Below are 27,494 nucleotides of genomic sequence, written 5' to 3' on the forward strand. Positions count from 1 at the left end.
GTGCCCCGCCCGCGCCTGTGCAACAAATTCACTCGCACCCAAGTGGTGAAAAAGAATCAATAAACATTTATCTGATACGGTCGTTTTTTCGTACATACAGGAATTGACTTCCAGCCCGGTCCTCGCTGGCCCCGGGCTTTACAGCACGTACCCTCCGGCCGGGGGCCTTACCAACTCTGGGCCCGAGCTCTCCGGTGATTCGGGAGGGCATCAATCAGCACGCTTGGGCGGGGCTCAGCCTCGGGTAGGTCACCGTTAAAACGCCTCTCGCAAATAAACACTTTGTAGATATAATATATATGTATATATGTGGTTACAAGGGATAAATTGAAACTTTTTTTCCAAAATGCACTTATGTCTAAGAATGGGCATAAAAACCAAACGAAGCCCGAAGGGAGAGGACGCTCTGACGGGCTGGGGCAGGTGGGCAAGTCCGGGGTCTCTCCCGACCTGCTCCAACTGGTGAATCGGAATTGGCGACGGCGGCGATGGGGGGTGGAGGGTGGGTGGGAGGAGAGGGGAAAGCAAGCCTCTTCCAAGGCCAGCTCTCCCAATCCCAAGATAACCCCGGCGGAGGCAGAGGGTCAGAGGCTATTAGGGGAGCGTGAGGAATCTATGAAAGGGCTGATTTCGGAGCCCGGGGAAGGCGGCTGAGGCAAATGCATTGCCTTGCTTCCATCGCCTCTGCACGTGCAAATAAAGTGCTTCCTTGTCTGTCCTTGAAATTTGGCCCGCCCCTCCTATCAGATCCAAACTGCCCTCCTCCTACCCCAGCCCATCTCCCTTTACTTGTGCAAGTGCTGGCCCTTCTCTAGGCATACACACACACACCCATCCCCCTACCACCGAGGGCTGGATTTGGGTGCCCCAGCAAAGGTCAGAGGTAGATCTGGAGAAGGTGGCCTTGAATATGTCAGCGGCAGCGAGGGGAGTGTGTGTGTGTGTGTGTGTGTGTATGTGTGTGTGTGTGTCTTGGGGATAGGAACATCATTGAATCCAGAGCTCGGTGACTACGCTGCCCATTGGGGAGGGGGGGAGGATCACATGTTGGGGGGAGGGAGCAGGGGCTCCAGCCTTCAAGTCCTCCCTCACCTGCCTGAAGCTATGCCTGATGTGACCCACACCTGCCCATTCTTACCCGAGCTGGGGGAACCCACACCCCCAGTTTACCCAGGGGGAGTAAAGTGCTAAAATCCAAGTTAATAGGGACCTTTCTTGCTTAGGAGTTCAACTAGCCATCCCCAGGGGTTCCAGGGTGAGGCCTGGGGAAAGAGACCCTTTGATATCCCAGGAACTAGTCCCTTTCCTGCCTGGTCTCCCAAGAGAACATTAGGGGAAGGATAGAGGACCCAGACCTCCTCTTTCCCATCCATGGCCACCGCTCTGGCCTCTCTACACACACCTCTGACACCAGTTAGTTTCTCTTCCCAGGAGCCCTGGGAATGGAAGGAATTAACCAATGGGTTAGAGAAGACAGCCCGAGTTTGGAAGGAATGGTGTCTGCCTGGAACAGTGCACATACCTTCTCTACTCTGCCCCTAGCCTCCTTCCAAACTTGATCATCTTAGCAAAGTGGCCTTCTAGTATCTCAAAGAGCTTGGTATTAGATTGGTCCCTTTCATTCCCTACATTTTCTCTGCATCCCCTCAGCACTTGGCTTTTCTCTCTTTTAACCATCAATTTCCACGGTTTGTTTGTACCTTTAAATCAATTCCTGTGTCTCTCCTCAGACTGGGGACCTCCTGATGGAAAGGATCAGTGTCTCCTCTCTCATTCCAAGGTATAGAAGAGGGAAGGGCCCGTCTTCTCTAAGACCACCACCATAAAGGGGCAGCCCCTTCAATTCACTTGGCCCTAAAACCCTAGTCTAAGACACTGAAAGCAATGACAGTGTCCCAGCCTTAAGCAGAAGGTTCTCAAGTCCCCCTTTCATCCCTGCCCCTAGGAGACAGCCTCAGTCTTGGTCACACACTACTCAGAGGCAACTGGGTCAATTGAGGAAGGGGAAAACGTCTCAGAGGGGAAATTATCTTTGTGAGGTGTATCCCTGAGCCCAGCCTCCCCATGAGGGTCTGTGGGCAGGAAACTACCCTATGTCCACCTCCCCCATGGACCTGTGCTGGGTGGACCCTGCCCTGAATGCTCTTTTTGGGGACTGGAGAGATGGCAACCATGGCCTGAGTCATTGGACACTCAGACCCCCTGGCTGAGTTTCAGTAGCTGAAGGGAGTTGGGGAAAGTGGTCCTGGACCTGCCACTGTGATCCAAATTCTCAACTTCTGAGGCTGAGGGAAGCACTGGCTCCCCCAGGTTACAGTCGGTACCAGGAAACCCTTAGCACCAAAATGTCAAAGTTTAGACAATTTATAGTATAAAAAGGATATAAAATCATTTGTTACTTGTGAAGACAACTGGCTTTCTCACAATATCTAGGAGACACACACTGGGCAAATATAAAAATTCACATCATGGACTGTAGCTCCTGCAAATGGGTCCTTGGGGACACCTGGGGGAACAGAGATCCCTTCCCCAACCCACCCACCTTCACCAGTCCTTTCTTGTCTGTAGCTTTCATGTCCAAATCCTCCCTCAGCTTTAAGGTACTTTCTTCTCTTTTGTTGGGAGAAGGGGGTAGGTAGGGTGTTGGAGGGAAGACCCATCGATAAGTTGGGTCATAATTATATCTATTATCTGCATTAATGGAGGGAAGTGGTGGCACAAATAACCCATAATAGCAAATAATCTAAAAACAATTTGTGTTTGGGAAGGCAGTGTAAGCTACTGTATCTGCATAAGCCTGACTTCCCTTTTTCATTCTGTCTGGATCCTCATCTCAAGTGACCTTTGCTATTGGGCTCTCACTGCCTCCTGGAAGTAAGAGGGAGAAAAGCCAATCTTACCTTTTACAAAATGCCTAGAATACAGCTACCACTTCCTTGAGGGTTCCAATTGCCTTTGACCAGTCTCCATCATAAGAACACAGTGTAACTGAAAGGGATGCTGGATTTGAAGTCAGAACACCTAGGTTCAAAGGTCAGGTCTTCTACCTCAGGTACCTTAGCCTTTTGGGGCCTCAGTTTCTTAAACATAAAAGGAGGAACCTGGACAAGATGATCTCTAAGGTCCCTTCCACCTCTAAAGCCATGATGCAGTGAGATTAGAACTCCTTCCATATTTCCCAAAGGTCCACATTCAATCCTCCTTTGTTGCCTATAGCCTTCCACTTAGCTCCTCCTTTTTCACCATTAAAAGCTGGAGATAAAAGGATCCACCAGATATTCAGGGATCAGCCAGATGACTGGGAGCTGAGGAAATACTCGAAGGCAAAGGCTGTAGTGGATGCTAAGTGCTTATTGGGGGGATATGTTGAAGACAATTCGTTGAGGAATGCCTATCTCCCACTGCTTTCAAGAAATAAGAATTTATTAAACACTTCACTCACACTAGGGACTCTCATTTTAGGAGTACTCTCCAAAACCCTACAAAGAAGGTGCCACATACTGATTCCAACCCAGGGAGTCTGGAACCTATCCTGGAGGTCATTCTACAAAAGGGAGTGGACCAGGAGCTGTGAGCCCTTCCTAACATCAGTATCTCTGGAGCTGTCATTACTTATTAAACTTTACTTTCTAATCTCTGAAGTGGCAGCAGCTAGCCTGGGCACCATGGTATAGAGAGGGGAGAACAAAAGGTCTGAATATGGATTCAGGTTGGGAGTCTGGTAGACTCACTCCATCTCTCTGGGCCTTGGTTTCTCATCTGTCAAAATGAGGGAGTTGGACAAGATCATCTCAGATTCTCTTATAGCTCTATGATAATCCTGTGATCCAAGAGAAAACTGGTAATGGTCAAGTGCAGGGAAAGCAAGAAAGCCTTGCACTATTGGGCCACGTCCTCCTCTCATTATCACCACCAGTCGTGGCTGTCACACACAGAACCATGTTCTTCCGAGAGAGGGGATCTGAAGTACTGTGCTATAGAAAACCAGAGATGGAAGTTCACCTTCCCTGGTTTCTGGCAACCTTCCCTCAACTCTACGCAGGGACCAGAGAAGTCAAGACTTGGAGAAGAATGATAGACGGGCAAGTCTTCTAAAAGCACAGCTCCCAAGGGAAGGAAAAGACAAAGTATTTTAAGGGTGCTCATATTTGCCCTTCCAACCCTTCGCGATATTAGTCAGTCCTTCAATTCTTATTCTCACTATACCCTCTGGTGGAGGTGAGTGGACAGACATAGACGAGAGAAAAAACAGGAAAAGGAATAAGGAGATACAAAGGAACTGCCTAAGATATAAGGGATCCATCCAGGAAAGTGGTTAACGAGAGTCCAGGCTTACAAGGCTGAGAGGAAGGGAAACAATGGAACTAGGCTGGGTTCTAGATCACTCAAATCTCTTCCCAAGAATGTATAAGCACTTCTTGACAGAAACACAATGCCACAAGAGCACAAAAGGGTAGCTCTCCTGAGAACAGGACCAGCACCTGTTCTATCCAGGGGTTGAGAAACAGATATGTGAATGTGGGGCTAGTAGGTATGGCAAAATCTAGGTCCCCATCATTCCCTCAACTAAAGCTGAAATCTGTCTTCTACCTCCCACAGGGATCCCTTTCCTTCCCTAATATAGACAGGCTTGCCCTTCCAGAAGAAAGTTCAGGTCCTTCAGCTCCTTTTCCAAATACTGGGATCCCCAAAGTCACTTTACCCCTGGAGATATGGGAAGAGGGGAGGAGTTTTCCTAGGGCCTCCCCCCAGGATCATTCTCAAACAACTTCCAAGTATCAGAGGTCTTGGCTCTGAGAGAACATCTGGACATAGATCTCTCTCACTCTATTTCCCACCCCACCCCTTCAAAGTACAACAGCCTAAGGCCTCAAGAACAAATATGTGAGCAGTCCCCATCCTTTTCTTAGAAAACCTGCTGCTACCCTCAGAGAACCCCCACCCCCACCCCTATTGCACTTTCTTCTCCCTTTGAACATCAACTGGTCCCCTCCTCAACTGTAACATGTGTGTGTGTGTGTGTGTGTGTGTGTGTGTGTGTGTGTACCTGTGCACACCAACTGGCCCCTTCCCCAACCTGAGTACACTGTAACCCAGGCAAGCGTGTGCATGACATGACTATGCATGTGGATGGACTGACAAAACCTTAGACGGGCTGCCACAGCCTTTCTCAGTTAAACAAGGCTAAGGAGCAGGTCCCTGGGAGTGGTTTTCTTCTTCCTTCCAAAGGAACGGCCAGGGAGATAGGGAGAAGGATAGGAAAGCCAAAGAATGAGGGATGGGAGATCGGAGCCAGCTCCCTCCTCCCCTCCCTTCTCCTCTCCCTGGCCTGTAAACTCAATACCCAGACAGTCTGAGAAGCAGCCTGGCCTCCCCAGCCCCCACCCCTCTACCCCAGCCCCAACCACTGCTCACTTCTCAGGCACCTTACTGGCTCCCGATTTCCGGCTGGGCACCATTCGGTTCCCCTTGTCTCGACCACCCAAGGGCCAATCGTCCTGGGGCTTGGGAGAAGTCTTTGGGGGAGGGCCCTCAGAGGGCCGTTCCTTGGGTTTTCGGCCCCGCTTCTTCCCACTTGATGTGCTTTTTTTCTCCTTGGCAGAGAGGTGCTCCTTGCTCTTAGGTTTGGGTGGGGAGTCTGCTGAGGTTCGGAACCAGTTCTGTGGAGAGAAGGAAACACACAGTGAACCCTAGGGGATTCAGGAGAGATTATTCCCCAAATCTAGCATGGCTGAATATTGGGTCTTCCTGAAATCCTGGTTTCCCAGTAACTACCGGACAGACTTCCCATCCCTTCTAGACTCAAACCTAGCCTTGGATTCTAACCACTCCTGACTCTAGGGGGCCCAAGCTGGGAACTCTTATCTCTAGGATTGTAACAAAAGAGATTTAGCAAAATCCTCACCTCAGAATGTGTCTTGATGATGTGGTATTTCACACCGCTCTCAGAACTGAACTCCTTCTGACACAGGAGGCACCGATACTTCCCCACCAAGTGGTCTCCCTGCAGTGCACAGAGCTGGGTTCATGATCCCCCAAGCCCTCCACCCTCTCCCAGTCTCACAAGGCCTCAGCATATGCTGACAAGCAGTTCTGAAATCTTCAAACCCAAACGAAGACAGGCAATACAAACATCCATTCTCCACTCCAACTCCCCCAGCCCCATATATACAAATCTTGTAAATCTTGAGCCACCCATAGGGGCTCAAGCAACAGAGAGGCTGCAGCTCCAGGGACAATGAAAAGTGTGTATCTCAGGAGTCCTGTCCTATGGACCATTTCTCAGAGAAAAGACACAGTGAGCCACTTAACAATGAGCCCCTTTGGGGAAGGACAGTCTACCTGTCTGGGTAAAATGGGATACTGGGAATATGCCTCAGTATGAACCCAGAATGATAATATTTTCATGAATCTAACTTCCCTAGAAGCCTTCTTGAGTAATATCATCAAAGTAAGGAGGGTGATGTAATGTGGAAAAACTTTGGGTTTTTCAGGTCTAGTCTTTTTTTTTTTTTTTAACAGGCTATCTCTTTCTCAGTCACATTTCATCTTGCTGCCTGTAACCCACTATAACTAAATGGTTTCCCAACTCTGAGTTCAGTCAGGGAATCAATTAGACCTAAGTGGGAAAACTCCATAAAATACCTGAACTAGAGGAGTGAAGATAGAATTGGATATGGGCCATGGCCTCAGAGCAGCCTCTCTCTAAAGACCATTTTAGACTTCCTCCTCTGGCCAGTCACTATTCCTGAGGTTCTCTAGTTATCTACTTCTCTGCCCTGTTACAGAATTGCCAGTTCTGGATGAGGAGGTCATTAGAGTTTTGGAGGTGGCAAGATCCTACTTTAAAGCATCCCCTTGCTTCCCTCTCAGAGCTCCTTTAGGTTAAGTCAGATGGCCTCCATTAAAACAGGCTTTCAGTACTGATTGGCTCATCCAGTTCTCCTGTGATGCTTCTTCAAGTACCAGCAAAAGACCCTGACAAATGTAAAGGCTTTCTACCACTGTAGATTAAAGGAGAGGGCATTTCTTCTCTCGGTTGTACAGATACCTGTGAAGGGATTATTCCCCCCACATGAACCTCCTCCTCTCATTGAGACCCAGAAACTTCTGTACAAGGAAGGGTTTAACCACTGCTAAGCCCCCTTCCCAAAAACAGAATCCTGGGTAAGGGAAGAGGAAACTGACCTTGGTACAGTTGGCCAGGTGGGCTTTCAGCCCAGACACACTAGAATAGATGGCTTCACAGCACTGGGAGGGAGAGACAGAGACATAAAGAAAGGAGAATCATGGGAAGATGCTACTTTGTTATGTTGAATACTCCCTCCCCTGGGAACCAGTATCCCTTACTCAGATAACAGGGGATTAGACTAGATGGTCTCTAAGGTCTCTTCCAATTCTAGGACTCTGTACCTAAGCTTGGGACTAGTCCTACGAAAGGGCCCCTAAGTACATAATCATTCTCTACTGTCCTCCCTTCCCCATGAGAAAAAGTTATAGCAGGAGTGTCCTAGACCTACCTCCAAGGAAGGAAGCTGAATATGGGAGTGGAGAACTTGACTCTTGGGAACCTCAGAATAAATTTCTAGACCTGAACCCCTTTTCACATTATTGCGACCTTGTGTGTGTGTGTGTGTGTGTGTGTGTGTGTGTGTGTGTGTGTGTGTATTTTATACATATATATTACTAGGGAGTTGAGCAAGCTATGTTTGTGAATACACATGCTATGTGAATACACACATAGCAGTCTGAATGCTTCCTCAACTCCCCAGTACTCAAGGAAGCTAGATTGTGACTCTATTCCTAAAGCTTCAGGAGAGCTTCCTCATATCTCCTATGAATTTAATTTAATTTAATATGAATTGGGGACACAGGCAAGCCCTTCCCAGGGAGGTCAAGTCTGGACTCTTTCTTCCCTTCCCAACTTCCCCATCATTTTTTATTCTTACGTTATTAGGACAGTTGACATGACCTCGCTCCTTCACTTCATTCTTCCATGTCTCCAGCAGCTGAGGATTCAGTGTTGGGAGTCCTGGCCGAGTGTAATTAAGCTGCCAAACAATGTGTGTGATGGACGACAGGGCAGCCTTCCCACACACTGGCTCTCTTTGTGATGGGGGTAGGAGAGCACCAGGTAATCTGTGACCAATCCCCTTACCTCCTCCCTCAAACCCCATTTTGTTCAATCATACTCTCTAAGACATCCACTAACCTAGCTCTAAACCTGTGCCTGACCACCATTGTACAGAAAGAAGCCAAGACACACGAGGGGATAGAAGGCATTCTCTCAGCTATAGCCTGCTCTCCAAAGGTCATTTCCATCCCCTCAAGGGATGTCTCTACAAAACAAAAAGTATAAACACTAAAAATAAACTGTGTAACCAGTATTGAGGCCCTGAGAGCCTAGCAGGAGGAAAATAATGTGGTCAAAGAGTTAGGTTAGATGTCAAGGAAGTGTGAGGCAGATGTGACAATGGATGTCCAAATGAGGCCATGTGACAACTTGTCTGGAAGCCCAGGCATTTTCTGAGATAGGAGAAGGTAGACATGTCTTTTAAAGTCACCTGTCAGGGCAGCCATATGGCCAATGATCTTTAAGCAGATAACTAGAGAGGGAAAATGGCCAGTCTCAAATTACTCTGCACTTCGCTACCCTAGGTGACTCACCCTCTTGGTTTCAGGCACAAGGTCATCCTTCATCCGCCGCTTGGTCCAGTCCCGAGCTAGCTCATCCTCTGCAATCTCCTGGAGATGGAACACTGCTACTTGGGCGGATGTCCGGCGGATCCGTCCACTTGGTGTCCGCTCCATATTCATCTCAACATCCGGCTCAGGAGGTTTTCCCACAGGTTCCTCAGGAGGCTATGTTAGAAAAGGTAGGAATATAACATTTTGGAGAAGGTATTGCATTCCTGAGAGTATACGTTCAGGCAAATGAACATAGAGCTAAAGGGAAGAAGAGAGAGGGTGTCTTACCGGGGTAGGATGCTCTGAGCGGATGTGGTAATCATGACCAGCCTTGGATTTATAGGTCTTTCCACAGTGAGGACACGTGAACACAGGACTCTCCAGGTCACATGGTTGCTTCCCACATCGCCTCTGGTGGTACTGGTATCCCATGAGACTGGAGAAAGCAGCTGCACAGCCCTGGAGGCACAATGCTTACTAAGAACCAGGAGATCCCACCCAGGGTTAGCCCAAGTCACTTTGGGAAGGGGAACCAGAGCCAAGAGTCCCACCAAGAGCCCATTTCACAGTAGGGAACAGGCGTTTAGACACTAAAGAACCCTTTTTAATAACAGGCATTGTCCACTGTCTCTTCCATGCTGACCACAATAAATTACCTGCCTAGAGACCTCCTTCCTCCCCAAACTGAGTGATTTCAAACACAGAGGCACTGGGATAAGAAACATGATCTCTGCAGACCTTGGGGGAAAAATGGATGCTGACCTCATTGGGACACTTGAGCTTTCCCATCTGCTTCAGAACCTTCCTCAAACGCTCTCGTTCCTCTTGTTCATCCACCTCGGTAGGCTCTACATCTGTCAGGGGTTGAGGCTGGGGACAGACAGGCTCAAAGCTAATGGGTCTCCTACAGAGGACTTTCCCCTTTAACATACAGACACTGTCATGTGGGCTGTCCCCTCCCATATATACATGCATAAGTCCTTGTGCCACTTCCATACGCTGATCCCTGATGTGGAAATACAAACACACACACACACACACACACACACACAGGCCAGTCCTATACACAAACTCTTCCACCGCCCTTAGGATCGTTCTTCCTACTTACACAAGTTTATCTAACATAAATGCTAAGGGATGAGGTTCAGGAGTGAGTCATGGGCAGGTAGGCTGGCAAGAGGAGAGGGATCAGGGCCAAAGGGTACACTCATACCTTGCTGCTATGCTCCGCCATGGTATGGTAGTTGAGCCCTGCCTTTGACTTGAACTGTTTCTTGCAGTGCTGACACTTGAGCGCATCCTGCAGCTGGACAGCCCCCACCCCCACCCCTAGTCAGGCATGGGGGTGGAAAGCAGGAGGGGACAAGATCTCCTCCCACTTTTACTGTCCCCCTTCCTGCCTTCAGGTCTTAAGCAAAATGGGCTCCAGGCAAATAGAAGGCAGCTTTCTTGACTCCAGGACGCCTGGGTCCCACTGCATCCTCAGCCCTGGGCCCTAGAGGCTAACCTTATCCTTACCTTCTGACAAACATCCATGTGCTTTTTGAGGCCTACAATGGTTTTCCTGGTAATGACTCCACAGGTGGGACAGACGACCTCACCCTTCTCATGGAGGATCCTTTGCCACTGTTCCTCAGGGCTCCCTGGAAGGCAAGAAGTAAGGGGTGTGGGGAGAGAGGGGTAAGAGAGGGGCCTGGACAGAAGAGGAAGACTACAACCTGACACCAATCTTCATACTCCAGAAAGCCTATCCTCAAACAATAATATGTACTAGTTTTCTCCTTAGAAGGAAGTCTACAGCTCGCCTACCCACATCCGATTTCTCCTTAGAATATGCCTTCCCACAGTTATTCTCTTTTCCTCAGTACCCCAAAGAGTCAGCACAGTTCTTGGGATGGTCCTGGAACACTCAAGCCCTCCTTGTCTTCTCCCTGGGTCATCAGAGAAGACCATGTGGTAAAGGGTATCAAGAGTTGGACTTGGTATCAGCGAAAATTGTGTTGGAATCCTATCACAGATAACTTACTATGTTAACCAGGCCATATCACTAATGATCTCTGACCTTCAATTTCCTCAGCTATAAAATGGGGATGATCCCAGGCTTGTTATGGGGACAAAATGCATGTCAAGCACTGTGAAAATCTTAATATAAAAGTGAACTATAGTCATTGGGACAGGAATCAGCCCATGCTTTGGTATTATTCTTTTCTGAGCTGGGGGAACTCCTTCCACCCACTCACCTGTGCTCAGGTGAGCTGTGGGTATAGGTACCACCTCTTTCTTCACACTGGCTGTCAAGACCTTTTTCCTCCCCTCCTCAGCACTGCTGCTGGCTTCCAACTTCTTGGCACGGTGAGCCTTGGCTTTGTCTTCTGCCTTGGCAAGGCCTGGGTGGGATAAGGATTTCACTAACAGATGCACTGTCATGTCTAGCCCCACCCTCCAGTCTCATATCCCTTTTGGATTTGACCTCTAGGTCCTACCAATTAGTTCCTGGGAGATACTATGGATTTCTTAGGAAAACAGAGACTCATAGATATCCCCTTGAGGCTGGCTCCCCAGAAATAGCCAGCAGATAGGCTGTCTAGCCTATTTGATTTCTCTATCATACTAACCTGAAGGACTTCTTTCTTGATATTTGTGAGGTCCTGAGTTTACCTTTTCAGAAATGAACCTCAGAGACTCTCCCAGAACTCTAGCCCAGGGACTCCACACCCGAGGAACAATTTTACATTATATATATGGATAAGCATAAGCTATGCTACGAGAACACTTTATGCAAAATTTGATCTTACTAAGCAGCTATATTAAAGAAAGATGAATCATATTACAAAAACAAGTTTCTTTGGATCAAAGGATTAAGAGCTGAAAGAGACCTTAAAAAGCATCCAGTTCAAGCTCTTCATTTAGCATATGAAGAATCTTCTCACAGAGTTCTGTTTTCTACCTCCCAACTTATCATATAATATTGAATAATATAGTTACATGTCCAAAACCAAAGCCAGAAACCTCAATTTTGCATCTCCCTCAGACATAATACTAGTTCCATACATAACAGGAGACTTGATTTATAGTTTATAAGGCTGTTATTTTATGTGTATACACACACACACACACACACACACACATATACATACACATATACCCATAGGGTACACCTATTATCTATAAGAGTAAAAATTATCCCACTGTGTCAATTAAAATGAATTTGTCCCCATGAGATAAATGATCAAGTTTTGAAAAGAAGAATTAAAAATTATTGACAATCATCCGAAAGGCTGGCATGTAACATTCATAACAAAGAAATGCAAATTAAACTTTTGAGGTTTCACTTTATATCCATCAAATTGGTAAAGATGATAAAAATTAGGAATAGTCATTGGTGGAGGGGCTACAAGGAACACCAACATATTGTTGTTGGAACTATAATGGTCTGGTTTCCAATCTGTAAAACAATTTTCATATTTCATAATTTTCATAATTCAAAAGAATCAAAAGAAGAATCAACTAAAATGTTCACATCTTAGCCTAGTAATCCCACAACCAATCATAGATTCCAAGGAGGTCAAAGACAGAAAGATCACACATATCCCATAACACATATACATAGCATAATGCCTCTTCTCCCTTTTATAGACAAATGCCAGAAAAATGTGTCTATTCATTGCCTTTATTGCCTCTTTTCTCAATTACTTCATTTTTTAACTCTCTGAAACCTAAAAGTTAGGCTCTACCCTTCACTCCCACTCATCTGATATTGTCAGTTGCTGAGTCTTGTCAATTTTACTTCCATTTTATCCCCTTTATCTGTCCCTTCTTTCTATTCACACTATAAACCCCTGAGTTCAGGCCCCCACTGCCTCTCATATGGACTATTTGCCTTCTAAATAATCTCCTTGAATCCTACCTTTCTACTCTCAAATTTACAGGACAGGCAAAGTGTTATTCCTAGAACACACATCTGACATTGTCACCTTTCCTCTCCCCTAATGCCCTAATCCTGTCAACAAGCTTGAGTGTCTGCCTATTACCTCAAGGATAAAATACAAACTCCCCTGGCACTGAAAGTCCTTCATAATCTGACTCCAGTCTCCCTTTTCAGGCTTATTGTACATTATTACTCTGCTTCACACATCTCATGTTTTGGAGAACTAGTCTTGATGGCATCCATCCATAAGATGCCATATCTCACCTTTCTTGGTCTTTGCCTCTTCCAGGCCTGGAATGCACTTTTACTCTCTACCTCATAGAATCTCTGGCTTCCTTTTCAAATCCAGCTCAAGTACTACCTCCTATATAAGGCCTACCCTGACCACAGTTGCTAGTACCTTCTCCTATTCCCTAAACATTACTATATATATATATATACATATATATATATATATTTTGTATTGTCTTAGAATGTATGCTCCTTGAGGGCAGGGATTGTGCTGTTCTAAGTCTTTTTTAGCCCTAGCACCTAGCACAAAGCAAGCAAATGATAAATGCCTATTGAATAAATGAATACATATGAATAAAAATGAAGTGGGTACCCATTGCCTGGAGAATAGCTAACCAAATTGTGCAATATGAATATGATGGAATATCATTGTGCTATAAATATCAACAGATATGGCACCAAAATATTTAGAGAAGGACTTTTTAGTGGTAGCAAAGAACTAGAACAAAGCAGATGCCCATTAACTCGGCAATGGATAAAATTAAATCTTGATAAATGAATGTAAAGGAATATTATGGTGTTTTAAGAAATGACTATAGAGAAGAATTATAAGTCCTACATAACTGATACAAAGTAAAGTAAGCAGAACCAGGAAAACCAAACAAATAATTACTGGAACCACAATAAATGGAAAGACCCCACCCAAAAACCAAATTAACACAGTAATTATAATAATCGAGCTTGGTCCTAAATAAGAAGTGAGAAAATCAACCTCCTACTCTTCTTGGCAGAAGTGAGGGACTATGGGTGTGTAACATTGTATATATTGTCAGATTCAGGTGATGTTCCCATAGTTTTGCCGAACTACTTTTTTTTTCTTGTTTTCATTTTTCATTATAGAGGATGTCTCCCTGCATAAAGGAGACAGGAAGGACATATTTGGAAATGAAGGTGTATAAAAAGAAAAGATTTTTTTTTAATGGCAGATAAGAACAATTCAGAGAAACAAGACATAAGAACAAATGTAGATAAAGTGAAGAACTAGGGCCCAGAATACACAATGATTATACTAATATAAATGAAAAAGATACCAAGAAGGTAGTTGCATACTAAATAACTATAATAACTAATTTTGGTTCTAGAGAACAGAAAATAAAACATCTTTCGTATGGAGGGGCTTCAGGTACAAAATACAGAATACACTGTTAGAAAGAGAGCATACTAATGCTGCTTGTTTTCTTTGTTACAAAGCAGAGTTCAATAGTGGAGGAAGGTGGCAGGGAGCAAAGGGGTCATGGGAATATGTCTGAAAATAAATTTAATTATGATGCAAAAACAAAAGACATTAATAAAACTACAAAAAATTAATTTGGTTATTTGCTTATCAGAATAAAGCTACCCATTTGTTATTTTTTTATTTTAAAAAACCCCTTAAGACAGAAAAGTAGCAAGATCTAGGCAATCAAGGTTAAGTGACTTGCCCAGAATCACACAGCCAGGAAGCATCTGAGGCCACATTTGAACCCAGTTCTTCTGCAATCCAGATATGGCATGGTGTCTATTGTGCTACCTAGCAGTCCCAGCCCATTTGTTATTTAGAGTACTGCTGGCAGTTCTAGGACACACATTTGCAGGTTTAGTGCAAAATTAAAGTCTCATGACAAGTGAAAATCACTGACTGAAGACTCCAAGAAATCTAATTCAAGCATGTTATTTGCTTCAGGCACTAATGAACCAAACGCAGGCAGGCGAGCATAGATTAAACAAACCAAAACTTCCCTCCTAGAACACCTCTGGATCTATCTAATCTCTAGTCCCTCTGTCACTATCACAGTATAAACCCAGACTATGATCACCTTGGATTATCAGAACTTCCTAAAAGGTCACGTCTATTCTCTTCCCTTCAGATTTGTCTTTCATTCCGATGCCAGACTAATTGTAAGTAAATCTTGTCATGTCATTCTTTTACCTCAAAATCTTCGACAACTCCACTTCATTTTTTTTGTTGTGGTGGAAAGAGCAATGAATTTGGCATCAGACAACTGGGTTCAAATCATGACTCTACCACTTACTGCCTGTATGTTCTGAAGCAAATTAACTCTCTGAGCCTCAGTTTCCTCAACTGTAAAATGAGAGAATTGGACTAGATAATTCTAAGGTTCTATGTGGCTCTGAATCATCTTATGATCCCACTGCATATAGAATAAAACAAACTCCTTGGTCTGGCACTTAATGTGCTCCACAATCTGGCACCTGCCCACCTTTTCCAGCCTTCTCTAACAAGATTTTTCCCTCTACACATTACTCTTCAGCCAAATGGCCTATGCTCTACTGCCCAAATACACCCTAAAATTTCCCACCTCAAAACCATGGCCTGAGCTCTTTCCTGTGTTTGCAATCTCCTTCCTTTACCTCTTTGTCTGCTGAACTGCTACCCAACCTTTAATGCCCAAATCAAATGCCACCTCCCTCCATGCTGCCTCTTTTGTTTCTTCTGATCAGCAAAGACCTTCTTCCTTGGACCTACCTCAGAGAACAATTTATTATGTATTTCTCTAATGTGCCTATCAATGTAAACTTGGTATTAAAGTCACCAGTGTTTGTGACATCCCCTTACTAGACTTTAAACTCTGTGAATGGAGACACACACCCTACCTAAACTTTACTTTTTCCCAATACCTAGAACTGTGCTTTGATCTCAGAATGATGATCTTAATAAATGTTAAATTGTTCATAAAAGTCCAAATAGGACCTTGAAGGGGCAAATTATTTAAATAGAATATTAGGTCATAAACACTTGGATGAATGGATAACTATAGCTATATGAGACTAATTGGAAATAGTATTATAGAAATGGATATATCTGACAAGTGTCATACTGGGGCTAGGAAGGCACAAAGGTGCTGTCCTCCTGGCAATAACCTAAATCAGAAATTTTAGTGCCCAAGTCAAAATCAGTTGAGCAGGAAATTTGAATGAGGTAAGGGAGTTCTAAGGTACAGCCACACAGACAGAAAGTTGGGGCTGAAACTGAGAAACAGTGAAGGCCTAGGCCAAGATGTTCAAAGGTGATGAAGTTGGAGTGGCAAAGTTTGTAGAATAGGTAATGGATTCAGAAGAAGGAATGACCTAGAAGTTCACTGATGACAATGACAAGAATCTAGACAGGATTGTGAGATTATACATTTAGAGCTAGAAGAGACGTTGGGGGCCATCTTATTCAACCACCTCATTTAATAGATAGGGAAACTGAGGCCCCAAAATGGAAATAACCTACAGTAGGAAAAGCACCTGATTTGGAGTCAGAGGATCCAGGTTCAAATTCTGCCTCTGACACCTGGGTGACCTTCAGTTTCCTAATCTGTAAAATAAAGGAGTTGGATTAAATGGTCTCTATTGTTTCTTTTTATTAATTTTTTAAAAAGACCTTTATCTTTCATCTTAGAATTAATACTGTGTATTTGTTCCAAGGCAGAAGACTGGGAAGGGTTAGGCAATGGGGACTTGTCCAGGGCCACACAGCTAGGAAGTATCTGAGAACAAATTTGAACCCAGGACTTTCCATCTCTTAGGCCAGGCTCTCTATCTGCCCTCCCTCTACTGTCCCTTTTAGCTTTAAATTTATAACTTTATGATCCCAAGAGACAGAGGTCAAATTGAAATCCAGTCATGAGACTCCAAATCCAATGTTCTTTCTCTTATTCCATGCTGCCTCTCCATCTACTAAAATTATGATCACTCTACAACTTTTGCCCTTAAGCCCTATGTTTCCCTTCTCTTCTGTTTTATATTTCTCTTTGTTGATACAGACATAGACAGCCTTTCCTTCGTTGTCCACCACTCTTACAATAGCATCACACTTAATTATGCAGTAATGGCAATGGATTACTAAGAGAAACAATGGATGCTCTTTCCATGAACACCTTTAAAGTGAAGAGAGATGCTATTCCGAAATCAGACCCTGCTTAGAGACCAAAAGATAGACTTAAGGAATTCTAAAGGTCCTATACCACAATCTGTAATAAGTTATGCCTTCTGATCATTGCTGGGACCATTGTGAAGCCTGTCAAATCTTGACTCTTGTTGGCAAAACTTCCATGAACACAAGTTCACTTCCACAAGAAAATAAGGCATCAAAGTAAGCTAAGTTTGAAGAGAAGACCATCTCAAGAAAGTTGTGGAGATAGTCTAATAGGAGTACCCTCATCAATGAAAACAGAAACATAGAGTACTAAATTAAAACATTAAACTTCTTAGAAATCTAATCATATTTCATTGTCATTCATATTATCCAATGACATTGATGTGATTTTGTTTCCATATTTTCTACTTCCCTCCTTCCAATATATTCTTTCATCCAATGACATTAGCCTCCTTGTTCCTCACACATATGACATTCTACCTCCAGACTCCTACTGCCCTACTGGCTCCTCCCCTACCTCCTCCCCATGCCTAGAATGCTCTCCCTCCTTATCTCTGCCTCCTGGCTTCTCTGGCTCCCTTCACATCCCTGCTAAAGTCCTAACTTCTGCAAGAAGCCTTTCCTAATCCTCCTTAACTGAAATTCCTTCTCTCAGTTCATCCTGTTTATATAGTTATTTATATAGTTTATATAGTTATAGCATGTTATCTCTCTTCCACTGGACTATGAGTTCCTTAAGAGTAAGCTTATTTTTTGCCTGTCTATATCTCCAGTGCCTAAAACATGCCAGGCACACAGCAGATGTTTAATAAATGCTAACTGAATGGCTGGCCATATTTTAGAGCCTTAGAACACAGTATTGAGCATGTTGAAAATCATGGAAACCTAGAGTTAGAACAAAGGAGTCTGACCAACTCTAACCCTAAAGGAGTATGTGTTCTCCTCTAAATTATAGTTAAGTCTGCACAAGAGAGACAGTAAAGGATCATTTCCATTCTTGGCTCTATCATACTGAGCAGTTGGGACCAGTCCTTTCTCTGTCAAGTTCCATTTCTTTCCTGGTAAGAATGGGATGAGATCTTTATTTCAGACTCTTCAAAAAATAGCTATACTGTACAATTTGTCTGTAAAACATTCCACTTTCTTTCACTGAAAAAAAATTATTGAATGTCTACAACCAAAGATGAGGGGTTTATGATAAGTATCATACAGGGGGATGAGTTAAGGTGCCAGAATCAGGACTAGAATTCAGGTGTCTTGAGCCAAAGTCCAAAGTCCTAACTTGCTGGGGAGTATCAGGCAAATTAAGACACCACTATGGGCTTAGAGTCATCAATTGTCAAATGACCAGACCATATCAGATCATGTCTAAGGTCCATCTACTGCAGTGGTTTTCAAAAGGTGTGCTGCGAATTAAACTTGCAATTAACTGCATATACATGCATAAGTCCACTAATTCTCCCACAATGTTGCCAGCTTTCACAGTCAGTAGACACTGATTGAGTGTCTGAGGGTATGGCAAATTACACTCACGGTTATGGTGGGTGTAGTAGCTGCAAAGCACTTTCCTCCCAACCAAAGTCACAGGTAGTTAATGTATATATTATTTGCCTCCACTTTATAAATGACTAATAGTTTACTATGGTAGGACTGGAAAGCTGACATCATGAAGTCTAGTATTCCCATCCATTCGTTCCCCCTTGGTAATTCTCCTCCTCATCCTAAACCTTGATGCCCCTTGCCCTCCTGCTATGATATAGGTAGTCAAAAGGGACTCCAAAAAATGTAGCCTTGGGAAAAGGGAGTGAAAGCCCTAGGACCCTGATGTGTGGTAGCCTGGGGGTGTAAGGGGGTGGGCAGCAGGTAAGGTAGTCAGTTCTCTGAAAAGGGAAGGAAATAGATCTCCCCATGCTGCTATCTGAACACAACTCCAGGTAGCTCTGTGCTAGTTCTAGTTCTGCCTACCAGTAATTCCAGTGGGAAAAGATCCTAGAATTCTATTCCAAATTTGGAGAGGACTGGGATGAGGAAAGGGGAAACCAGCCTGTTCTGAAAACACATTTAATTTTGCTTTTCATTCATTCGTTAATTAATTAATTTAGAATATTTATCCATGGTTACATGATTCATGTTCTTTCTCTCTCTTCCTCCTTTCCCCCTCCCAGAGGCAATGAGCAATTCATTGAGTTTTACATGGTATCCTTGTTCAAAACCTATTTCCATATTATTAATATTTGCAATAGAGTGATCATTTAAAGTCAACATCCCTAATCATACCCCCATTGAACCAAGTGATCAAAATGTTTTTCTTCTGTGTTCCTACTCCCACAGTTCTTTCTCTGGATGTGGATAGTGTTCAACACATCTAATTCTATAAGGATTCTGGGAGGAACTCCTGGGGTCTCCCATGTGCCTGGGGGTGGGAAATTTATTCATTCATTTATTCAATTACTATCAATATTATGTATAAAGAATGGTATTGAGCCTTGGAGAAGAGTACTCACCTTTAAGTCCAAAGGTCCCTGAGATAGACGGTTGCTCCCCAGTGAACTTCTTAGGCGTTTTTTGTTTCCTTCCTGACTCAAGAGAGAGAAAACAAGAAAGCCAAATCTGGTCAAATAACCATAGAGAAAAGGGTTAACTTCTAGTGCTACCCTTCATCTAACTAGTCTAGGGGTTTTCCCCTACCAAGCAGTTCTATCTATCTAGAGCAGTGACAAGAATGGGCTAGGAGCCAGGCTTAGGGGCAGGAAAGTAGAGCAGGAAGAAGAGAATAAAAGAGACTCTAGCTCCTCTATCAGCTAAAACCACTGGGAAGATGGATGTGGAGGACAGACAGATCCAAGTATGGGGGCTCTGAGGTGTCCCCCCTTCTCATCCTGGGCTCTAATCTTACTGTGCTTGGAACGCTCAGGATCCTCTTCAGGGGGTGATACTGGTCCTGCGGCCTCTTTGCTGCTTGTAGCCTTGGTAGCAGGTGAAGCAATGGCATCTGCTGCAGTCATATGGAAGTCCTTACTCTCACATGTGTCCAGGGCACACTCTCCATTCTCTGGGTGCAAATCCCCTTCTTTCTCCAACTTTGCCTGTTTTGGATGGACAGGGCAGGTGTCCAAGCCCTCAGCAGCCCTGGAGGTAATATACACAGTGACCTGGGGGAGTGGGGCTGAAGCCTTAAATTAGCAGCTATCCCTCTCATTCAGCCCAACCTGTAGCTAAGGAATGGCCTCTCTTCCCACCCAAAGCAATACCCCAAGCCAAGTGAGAATTGGGGGTGGGGGAGAGATACCAGACAGCTTTCTCTGGGCCTCATATATACCTCTTCTTACCACCGCTCCTTCCCACAGTTCTTTGCACTTTGCTCTCTGGCTTGTTCATCGGCAACACTTTGCTGGGTGATGCTGATTTGCTGATTGGGATGGGCTTGCTGACCAGGACAGGTTTGCTGGATGGGAAGGGCTTATTGATTTGGATGGGCTTGCTGGATGGGAAGGGTTTGCTGGGCAAGATAGGTTTGCTTACTGGAATCAGCTTGCTAGGCAGGACAGGTTTGCTGACAGGGACCAACTTAGTGATTGGGATAGTTTTGGTGACTGGGATAGGTTTGCTGACTGGGGCCACCTTGGTGACTGGGACTGGTTTGCTGATTGGGACAGGTTTGCTGACTGGGACAGGTTTGCCAACTTGGACTGGCTTACTGACTTGGACCAGTTTGCCGACCGGGACCGACTTAGGTACTGGGACCGGCTTAGGGACTGGGACTGGCTTGCTTACTGGGATTGGTTTGGTGACTGGGACTGGTTTGGTGACTGGAACTGGTTTGCTAACTGAGATTGGTTTGCTAACTGGGATTGGTTTGCTGACTGAGACTGGTTTGCTGACTGGGACTGGTTTGCTGACTGGGACTGGTTTGCTGACTGGGACTGGTTTGCTGACTGGGACTGGTTTGTTGGTCTGTACTGGTTTCCCAGGGAGTGCAGCTTTAGGCAGGGGGAAAGGCCTGCTGGCTGGAACAGGCTGGTCCATGTGATTCCACAGTCTGTGCTTCTCTAGCTGAGTCTTGGAGGTGAAGGCAGCTTCACAGTAGGGGCATGGGTATGTCAGCTTCTCAGAGATGGCACCCTGAAGAAGAAAGAGTAGACAGAACCACATGTGTCCAGGGATGATGGGATCATGGGAACAGTTGGGTCTTGTGGCTGATGGTTTCACTAAGAGCAATCAAGCTCCCAGCTTTTTATCCCCAAACCCTGAACAGCACAAGGAAAGTGGAAAAAGAAATACAAGGAAGGTCCCAATCTTTGACCTTTTCTTTTTGCTCCCAACTCCTAACCCTCAATCTCAAACCAGAGGCAAAAGAGTAAAGTGTTATGGCATTTCCTTGCTCCTCCAGAAAATGAATAAAGCAATCAGACATATGGACAAAGAGGAATGACGAGAGCAGCCTGGGCTAAGGTTGAAAAGGGCAGAAAAGAAAAACACGAGATGACTGATATCCCTCTATCATTATTCATTTCCCACACAGCTCGACATAGAGTCCATTCACAGCAGACACATGGGTCACACATTACAGATGTGTTCAAAACAAAATACATATATCACACATACAAATGTTATATACCATCCTGTATATTTCCATGGGAACAGAGGCAAAAATGATACCCTGACTATATTAATTTATTCATTCAATGAATATTATTCAACATCTAACGTGTGCAAGACCTGATGAAAGGCACTGAGAGACACACAGAAATGAATAAGACATAGTCCCTGCCTTCAATCTAATACAAGAACTAGGACACAGACATTCAGCTATAAGACAAGGTAAAATATAAATGTGCTATAAGAGGGTGATGTGGAGATTGAAAGGTGGAAGGGACAATTGGTGAGAGGAAATTGGAAAGACTTCCTAAAGGAGGTAGTCTTGAAGTACAAGTAGGAATTAGATGGATAATGAAGGTCAGGAAGGAATACTTTGAGCAAAGGTTTGAGCATAAGAAAATAGGAACCCTGAGTTCTCATGTACAGGCTGGAAAAGGTGAAGAAGAGAGAGGCAGGATATCTGGCTGTGGGAGTGGGAGTGGGAATATCTTAGAAACATCAACAAACTCTTCCTCCAGAGGAACTCAAGATTCCTCCCGGGAAGGAGGTTAGGGAAAGAGGAAGAGATTGCTTCAGAATCCAAGTGGGAGTGGCAAATAGCTGGCAAAGACAACATGGCCAGAAAACTCCTTGGGCACCATAACTTGAACCAAGATACAGAGATGATCCAAAAATATGGACACTTCAATATGGAAATACTTATTCTGGTAGCTAAACAAGTAAGAAGTAAAAGAGGGCATAGGGTACCTCCTTCTGGTTTCTTGAGGAGGATCAGCAAAAGCAGTTCCAGAAGCCAGGCATGGGAACAGGGGAAGAAAGAAAAGGGGGAACAATACTGGGGCAATTCACAGAGCCTACTAAATACAGAGAATAAGGTAATGGACTTTGCTACTAGTAGCAATGCAACAAGCCAAGACACTCTTGAAGGACTTATGTGAAAGAATGCTATCTACATTAAGAGAAAGAACTATGGAAGTATAAGTACAAAAGCAAAACACGTATATATGGCTATGTGATTTGGGCTTTAGGCTTTAAAAAAATCACTCTATAGGGGGCAGTTGGGTAGCTCAGTAGATTGAGAGCCAGGCCTAGAGACAGGAGGCTCTAGATTTAAATTTGGTCTCAGACATTTTCCAGCTGTGACCCTGGCCAAGTCACTTAACCCCCATTGCCTAGCCCTTACCACTCTTCTGCCTTGGAACCAATACACAGTATTGATTCCAAGGCGGAAGGTAAGGGTTTAAAAAAAATCACTCTATAGCAAAAATGAATAATATGGAAATAGGTATCAAGTGATAACATTTGTACAACCCAGTGGAATTGCTTGTCAGCTCTGGGAGGGGGGAGAAAAGAAGGGAGAGAAAGAAAATGAATCATGTAAACATGGAAAAATATTTTTTTTTAATTTAAAAAGAAAAAAAATAAAATGGGAAAAATAAAATAAATAAATATAGAGATTATTCCTTGAAGTGAAATCATACACCACCGAGTACCATGTCTTCTAGGCATGGTCATTACACACAGAGTACTGATTTTTTAAAAAGATGCTCATACAGAAGCATTCACAATGTGTGAAGAAACACAGAAATGTTCTGAAACATGCCAGCATCTAAACAGACATACATTTTGTTTTGCATCCCCCCCCAAATACCTAGAGCCTTTCAGATAGACAATGGGCCTGTGTGTATATGTGCCCTGATGGATATAATGCTTTTTTATATTTAGACCTAAGGTTTTAAACCAAAAGTCTTCAACACTAAAGTCTCCTTGCTCTTTCCCTCCTCCCCCATCTTGACTTCTTTATTATTCCCAAATCCTAAACTCCATTCCCACTAAGAAAAGACTTATGGTATACTGTTCAGCAAGCCTCACAATCCAGCCAATAATCTTACCCCCTGGCAACGCTGATAATGGTATTTGAGTCCATAAATACTTGGGAACTCCAGCCAGCACCCTGAGTTTGGACACTTCACCCGAGAGTGGGCTTTGAATTCATCCTTCCATTGGTTCATCAAGGAGAGCTGGGGCAGGAGAGAGAGAAAAAAATATCCAGGAGTTTATATTGTGCCTTATCTAAACTTTGCCCCAACCATAGTGCATGGATTTGCATACAGCAAGCACTTAATCAATGTCTGTTGAATGGAATTGAGTCCAGTAAGCTCCCACTCTCCCAGGACATCAGTTATCTCAAATACTTTCCTATTCTTCAACTTTACCCCATACAGCCCTTTCCTTCCCCTCAATCCACACATCTGATTTCTTTATTCATTCTCTGGGGGGACAAGAGAGAACTAAACTATCCTTGACCTACCTACCTTCCAGAAAACAATAACAACAGGATGGGAGCCTTAAACAGGATAAGGTTCACTAGCTCCCCTGTCCTATTCCCTACACCAAAGAAGCCCAGGCCAGGGGAATGGCTACCTTAGCTACGGGGCTCTGCCAGGTACCTTATCTTGGGATCCTAAGGACCTTAGCTGGCTACAACTTCCAAGATCATTTGCTTTAAAGAGATGGTTCAAAGGATTAAAGGGAAGCAGTGTGTAACAGTGGAAAGAGCACTTCTTCTAGTCAGAGGACCTGGGGTTCAAATTCTGCCTCTGATGCTTACTACCTGTAATGGCTTTGGGTAAGTCATTTAAAATTCCTGGGTCTTAGTTTTTTTTCATTTATTAAATGAAGTGGTTATATTAGATGGTTTCTAAGGCCTCTTCCAGCACTAGATCTATGATCCTAGTAAGAGCTAGCAGTGATAAAGCACTTTAAATTTTGCAAAATATAGCATTTTAGCCTAACAATAACCCTGGAAGATAATTGCTACTATTATCTTCATTTTACAGATAAAGAAACTGAGGCAAAGAATAAGTGACTTTGTCTAAGGTCATTGGCTAGGAAACACCTGAGGTCAGATTGAAACTCAGGTCTTCCTGACTTCAATCCACTGACTATCCATCCACTGTACCAACTAGCAGCTTTTTTTTTTCTTTAAGGGACACAGATAGCCTCCACTGTTGGAAGTTGAGGAGAGGCTGGGGTGTCTTCAGTCTGCATATAAAGAACCTTAAATTTATAGCATCCTGGACAGTGGACCTGAAAGAGTCAGACCAGGGTTGCCAAAGGCTCAGAGAGCCAGAGCTGTGGTAATAGTTTTGTATCAGAAGGGTAAGGGAAGGAAAGAGCAGAGCCAGGGTTCCAGGTTAGGGAGAAGCTCACAGGAATGTCTCTCAGTGCTTGGTTCTCGACCTTTGGCCGTCCTTTCTTCCTGCCTTCCATCTTGTCACTGGTAGAATTTCCTGTGAATGAAGCAGAGGCAAGGATTATTGAACTTGGGAAGGGAGAAGAGCACTCTCTGTCCGCCCTCCCTATCAAGAAAGATAAAGTTCTGCTCAAAACTAAAATAGGGCAATTATGTCCCTATAGGGGCAGAGTTTATTCCCCTAACAATTCATGTACTTTTCTCTGAGAATGAAACCTGTGCCTACTTGTTTATTTGGAGGTATGTATCTTATATGTACCTATTTATTTATAAGTTTTCTCCTCCATTAGAATGTAAGCTTCTTGAGGGCAGAGATTTTTTTTTTGCCCTTTTTTGTATCTCTGGTACTCAGCATGGTGCCTGTAGAATAGTAAGTGCTTAATAAATACCACCTGAAATTTGGAGGGGAAATGAGAAAACAGGTATTAATGCTATTGTATAGGAGGAGCTGTAAATTGGTCCAGACTCTCTGGAAAGCAATTTGGAACTGTGCCCAAAAAGTCACTAAATTGTACTACTATTAGACATATATGTTAAAGAGATCAAAGAAAGAAGAAAAAGAACTATATAAACAAAAAATTTCTAGCATTTTTTGTAGCAGCAAAAAACTACAAACTAAGGAGGTACCCACCAAATGGAGATGTCTGAACAAATTATGGTATATGAATAAAATGGAACACTATTGTGCCATAATAAATGGCAAATCATAAGCCATTCCCCAATTGATAGGTGGTCAAATGAAATTAACAAATTTCTCAAAGGAAGAATTTCAAACTATTAACAACCATGTGTGAAAGAATGCTCTGATCACTAAAAATAAAAGAAATGCAAATAAAAAACCTTAAGGTTTTATCCCACACACAAATTGTCAAAGATAAAAATAAGATGGCAAAAGTCAATGTTGGAGAAGTGGGAAAAGATGCACTACTGCACTGTTGGAGTTGTGCATCACTGTGACCATTTTGCAAATCAATTTGGAAGTATATGAATCAAATGATTAAAATGTTCATATCCTTTGGCTCAGAGATTCCACTAATAAGTTTACAACTCAAGGAGGTCTTTGACAAGAAGAGTCCCCATAAATACCAAAATATTTATAGCAGCATCAAATGGGGAATAGCTAACCAACTTGTGGGATATGAGGGTAATAGAATAACTGCTTGGAAAATAGCACGTATGAGAAGCATGGAAAGACTTACATGAACTGATGCAGAGTGAAGTAAGCAGAGGCAAGAAAATAATATGCACAATGACTATTATAATGTAAAGGGAAATAACAATAGCTGCCAAAGAATCAAAAGTGAACATTGCAAAATTACCAAAAACTTGCATGACCCCAAAGAAAAGATGAGAAGTCAACCTCCCAGATGCTTCTTTGCAGAGCCCATAGTCAGTGATGGGCAAACTATTCCCCATGAGCCAGATCCAGGTCATAGTTTTCCCATCACTCCCTTAAGCAATTCCCTAATCACTATGCCCCTACATCCAGATGTAGTGATTAGGGAATTGCTTAAGGCAATGATGGGCAAACTATTCCCTGTAGTACAGATCCAGCCCATCACTGCTATAGGTGAAACATTTCAGACTCACTCAAGGTATTAATCAGTGTTGCTGATTCCCACCCACCTCTTCTTCCTTTTTTTTCTTAAAAAAACAAAAAACAAAAAAAAACACCTTGCTATAAGGGATGGAACTAAAGATCCTGGATGAAATTATTAATATATTTTAATACAAGAAAAGATGAAAGGGAAAGTAGCAGTGAAATTTCAGAAGAGTCATATAAATTGATAGAGTGAAGCAAGCAGAACCAGAACTATTTTTACCATATTAATAAAATTGTAAAAACAAACAGCTTTGGAATACTTAAGACCTCTGATCAACAAAATGACCAATAATGATTCCAAAGGATGGAAAAGGAAGCTACTCTCCTCTTGACAGAAAGGTGATAGACTCAGTATGGAGAATGAGACATATTTTTTTGGACATGGCCAATATGGGAATTTGTTTTAGTTGACTAAGCATATTTGTTACAAGACTTTTTTCTTTTTAACAGGGATGAGGGTTAGGAAAGAGACAAAATAGGTTTTTATTAACTGTATAAAATCTAATTTTTAAAAATGCTTTTTGCTTGACTGTGTATTAGAAGTAGGGAGAATATCCAAGACAATTCCACATTATCCCATGTTCAACCTAGTTCCTGGCATTTCTCAATTACCTATGCTCCTGATAGAGAACTGGTCATACATTGTATATATGTCGTGTGTGTGTGTGTGTGTGTGTGTGTGAGAGAGAGAGAGAGAGAAGAGAGAGAGAGAGAGCGCGCTTTATATATAAAGCTAATTTGTACTTGGGTTCAAAAGAGCTGGTTCATACTTTCTTTTTTTGGTTGATTTTAATTTTGGATTAGGTTTTACTAATTCCCTGATCTCACTCAAAGCACAATCTGAAAGGGTCAGTCTGAAAAGTTAGCACTTGCCAGTGAACAGTACATATAGAGGTAAATCTATACCCCAATTGTCTCAACATTAAAGAAAACCTCTTCAAGTCAGACTCCCAGTCTTGAGAGGAGGCTCCAGGCCACTGCAGAAGCTTGGCTTGGCTGTGGCAAACCACACTCCTAGCTTCTCCTGAGGAATGGGTACAAAAGTTTTTGTCAATGACCAAAGTGTTCTTACCAAGTTTAGGAGGCTCGTGGGGGGCAGGGAGCTGGCTTTCTATCCTTTCTCCATCTTTCCCCAAACCACCCTTACTTGGTCCTGCAAGCCTTCGGCTTCCTCCAGCACTGTATGGGTCACCCATCTCTGTAAGTGAAGTACAGATGGGTAAGTAGGGGAAGAAAATGCCCCAGGACTTTAGGGAAAGAAGCAGGG

The 27,494-nt window shown here is 43.5% G+C and overlaps 1 protein-coding gene across 1 annotated transcript; it reads right to left on the reverse strand.

The window, feature by feature from the left end:
- Positions 1–46: 46 nt before the first annotated feature.
- ZNF512B (zinc finger protein 512B) lies at positions 47–27,423 on the reverse strand. The gene is made up of 18 exons (XM_044659653.1): positions 27,300–27,423; positions 24,582–24,661; positions 23,261–23,389; positions 20,338–20,891; positions 20,089–20,250; positions 19,666–19,898; positions 19,274–19,345; positions 10,929–11,075; positions 10,207–10,331; positions 9,902–9,994; positions 9,451–9,558; positions 8,977–9,147; positions 8,668–8,862; positions 7,950–8,051; positions 7,189–7,251; positions 5,906–6,004; positions 5,427–5,660; positions 47–280 (listed from the first exon to the last, which is right to left on the reverse strand). Exons 1-18 carry the CDS (start codon positions 27,421–27,423, stop codon positions 215–217), a joined length of 2,757 nt encoding a protein of 918 aa, XP_044515588.1. The 3' UTR covers positions 47–214.
- Between the last annotated feature and the right edge of the window lie 71 nt (positions 27,424–27,494).

Source organism: Gracilinanus agilis, chromosome 2 (genome assembly GCF_016433145.1).
Source record: "Gracilinanus agilis isolate LMUSP501 chromosome 2, AgileGrace, whole genome shotgun sequence".
Lineage (NCBI taxonomy): Eukaryota > Metazoa > Chordata > Mammalia > Didelphimorphia > Didelphidae > Gracilinanus > Gracilinanus agilis.